Here is a 2,952-nt window from a genome sequence, read left to right on the forward strand (position 1 = left end):
GTTTAAAAAACAACCCTAAAATTTATGGTTTGGCCATTGCTTTTATCCTAAGAGAAAGAAAATGTTTTTTGACAAATGGATCTCCTAACGTTAAAAGAGTATAAATTTTCACTCTAGGTCTACCTCCAAAAATCAAAACTAGAGAGGTAATAAGTTGAAAAACTTGATATTAATTGAGTTCCATCTGTGATTAATTTGTTTAAATATAATGTTGGCTTAAAAGAGCATGTATTGAAAACCTTATAACCATATATCATTCAAATCCAAGAAAGAACTTGTTTCACGTGAATTTTTTTAGAATATAAATTATATCCCTCTAACCCTCATTATAACTTCTATGTTCTGGTGTAATAAATAGGTTCTTTGATATGAGATAAGAGCATCCTAGGTTTAAATTTTATTGGACATAAAATTAAAGCATATTTTACAAACATTGATTATTGTACGTGAGTTCAGATTTATGCACACAAAAAGGGCGATCTAAAATTATTTCCCTTGTTGCTTCCTAGATTTTGGACTTATAATAAGTTGTCTCTCCGTCCATGTAGATAAGCACATGATCCAAAATGATTATTATAATTGTCATGCATGCATGGATGCACGATTATTGTTGATTATTAATCTTCTTATCTCAGTTTAATAATAAGTTAATAGCAAAGCTGTTATTCGTTGGCATGGTTTACTTTTCTATTGTACTTGGTTCTCTTCAATCATCCTAGCTTGTCACTTTCTTCATGGCAATTCATTCTCCCCTGTCGCATTCTTTGGCTTTAGATACCGTTTACTACGTGGTACTCACTTCTCCACAGCCTTTAACCAAAGAATAGCAATGCGCTAATGTTTCTCTCTCTCTCTCTCTCACTCACTCTCTCTCTCTCTCTCTCTCTCTCTGACTCATAGAAGCACAACTCCCAAAGTAGAGTAGTAGTAGACTTTGTGCTGATTCCCCGGCAATGTCTTAAAACAGAATTAGCAGTAGAATAATTCCCCGTTCTTCGACTTTAGGCTCTTTAACCAAGAAAGCTGATGAGGCGAAAAGCTTCTTCTTTTGATAAATAATTCATTTGTTCCCCTCACAAATGATTAATGAATTTGATGTTAGATTTTAGATTTTATCAAAACAAGAATTGTTATTGTTTAATTAAATATATATGAATTTTGTTAGGTATCCAAGTGATGCAGACAAGCATTTGTTAGCAAGGCAGACGGGTCTATCAAGAAACCAGGTCAGACTGTGTCCTTTGTTTCTTTCTCATCTACTGAATCATAGTCTTGATACAAGTGAAGATATAACAGTTTTTTTGGTGTCACATGGATATATATTAGTTAGTTAGACTGAAAGAGCATTAATGAGCTCATCCTAGAAACATTTAATCCTCTTGTCATAAATTTTGGAGTTATAAATACAGCTTGTCCGTTAATTTTTGTTGTAGATACAGGATCCATTAATTTTGGTTTCTTCCACTTTTCATGAGAAACACCAAATAAGAGACAATGGTTATATCCACTTGTAATATGTACATTCATTGAATAATAATTGGGTAAATTATCAATTTGGTATTATTTATAAGCCTTCTTAACTGGCTTGGTATTAAAAGTTTCTTCGAACTTTTTTGGTATTAAAAGTTAATTTAAAGTGCATTTAGATCTATTTTTTCACTGCTGGCCAAAATTTACGCTTGTAAGTAGCACATAACCTCACTTGATGTAATTTTACGGATCTTAAAAGGCTGAGATGACTATGTTTTGATGACATCGAAGGGCTTTAGATGACAAGACAATGATTTAGGAGGGAGTAAAAGTAACCCTAAAATAGCCACATCATCTAAAAACAGCCGCCTCAGCCTTCTAACACCCCTAAAATTACATCACATGAGGTCATGTGCTACTTATGCGTGTAAAATTTGGTTGGCAGCAAAAAAATAGGTCTAAGTGCCCTTTAGGTTTGACTTTTAATACCAAAAAGTAATTGGAGAAACTTTTAATACCAAACTGGTTAAGGAGGGTTGCAGAAAATACCAATTTGGTAATTTAGCCAATAATGGTTCATGGATCAATATCCTAGGTGTATTAATTCTAGAATGCAACGCCACATCCACTATTAGTTCAGTGAACAATATTGATCATTGGACACTGATGGATTCTTAACTATAAGAAAGAAAATCTCACAATATATTTTGCACCATTGACCACCCATAGATTCTCACTTTTCTTAGAATTTGTTCTTTATTTTTTTCCTTCATACTACATTGTCAGTCACATAAAATAAACCGATCTCATTTTAAAATCTTAATGAGTTAAAGAAAGAAAAAATTAGATTTCCTATCTTTTCACAGGAATCAGATTGTCATTAACTATCCATTATTTTTTGAATAATACTATCTTTTCATAGTAAAAAAGAGTGAAAACATAAAAAGAAGAAAGAAAACGAAGACGATCACCCCTTGAAAAGACAATACTGTAGTGTCTCCTTTCCTCATAAATATATAACAAGCACTAGATAATTACTACATAGAAAATTACATTCCATTGACCAAAGCTCTGAATTTACTGCAAGTTAAATGCCATAATCTATATTATTCTACACGAGAGTACTTTCACTTAAATCTATTACAAATACGTTTCAAGGTAATATGAATATGGATTGTTCTGATGTCATTAAAGTCCCTTCATTCTAACTATCAAATTAAACATCAAAAGTACAGTAAATAATAACACTCATAATTTTATACTCTAACGTATTGTTTTCCCTGTTGTTCTTAGGTGTCCAACTGGTTCATAAACGCAAGGGTCAGGCTGTGGAAACCAATGGTGGAAGAAATGTACCAACAAGAAGCCAAAGAAGAAACCGATCAAGCCACCACCAGCACCCAAAGAGACGACGACCAACCCCAAAACAACCAAATCACGCCACAATCACACTCACCCTCAGCAATGCTACGACCCGAAGCC

General features: G+C 33.1%; 1 protein-coding gene across 1 annotated transcript in view; it reads left to right on the forward strand.

Annotated features, from left to right (window-relative positions):
* LOC109820068 (BEL1-like homeodomain protein 4) overlaps window positions 1-2,952 on the forward strand; it is a 6,487-nt gene that overhangs the window by 3,141 nt on the left and 394 nt on the right. Inside the window, 2 exon segments of the mRNA XM_020386133.1 lie at window positions 1,166-1,226; window positions 2,764-2,952. The exon segment at window positions 2,764-2,952 is cut by the window's right edge and continues 394 nt beyond it. Of these exon segments, the coding sequence (XP_020241722.1) occupies window positions 1,166-1,226; window positions 2,764-2,952 (250 nt within the window).

Source organism: Asparagus officinalis, chromosome 8, assembly GCF_001876935.1.
Source record: "Asparagus officinalis chromosome 8, Aspof.V1, whole genome shotgun sequence".
Lineage (NCBI taxonomy): Eukaryota > Viridiplantae > Streptophyta > Magnoliopsida > Asparagales > Asparagaceae > Asparagus > Asparagus officinalis.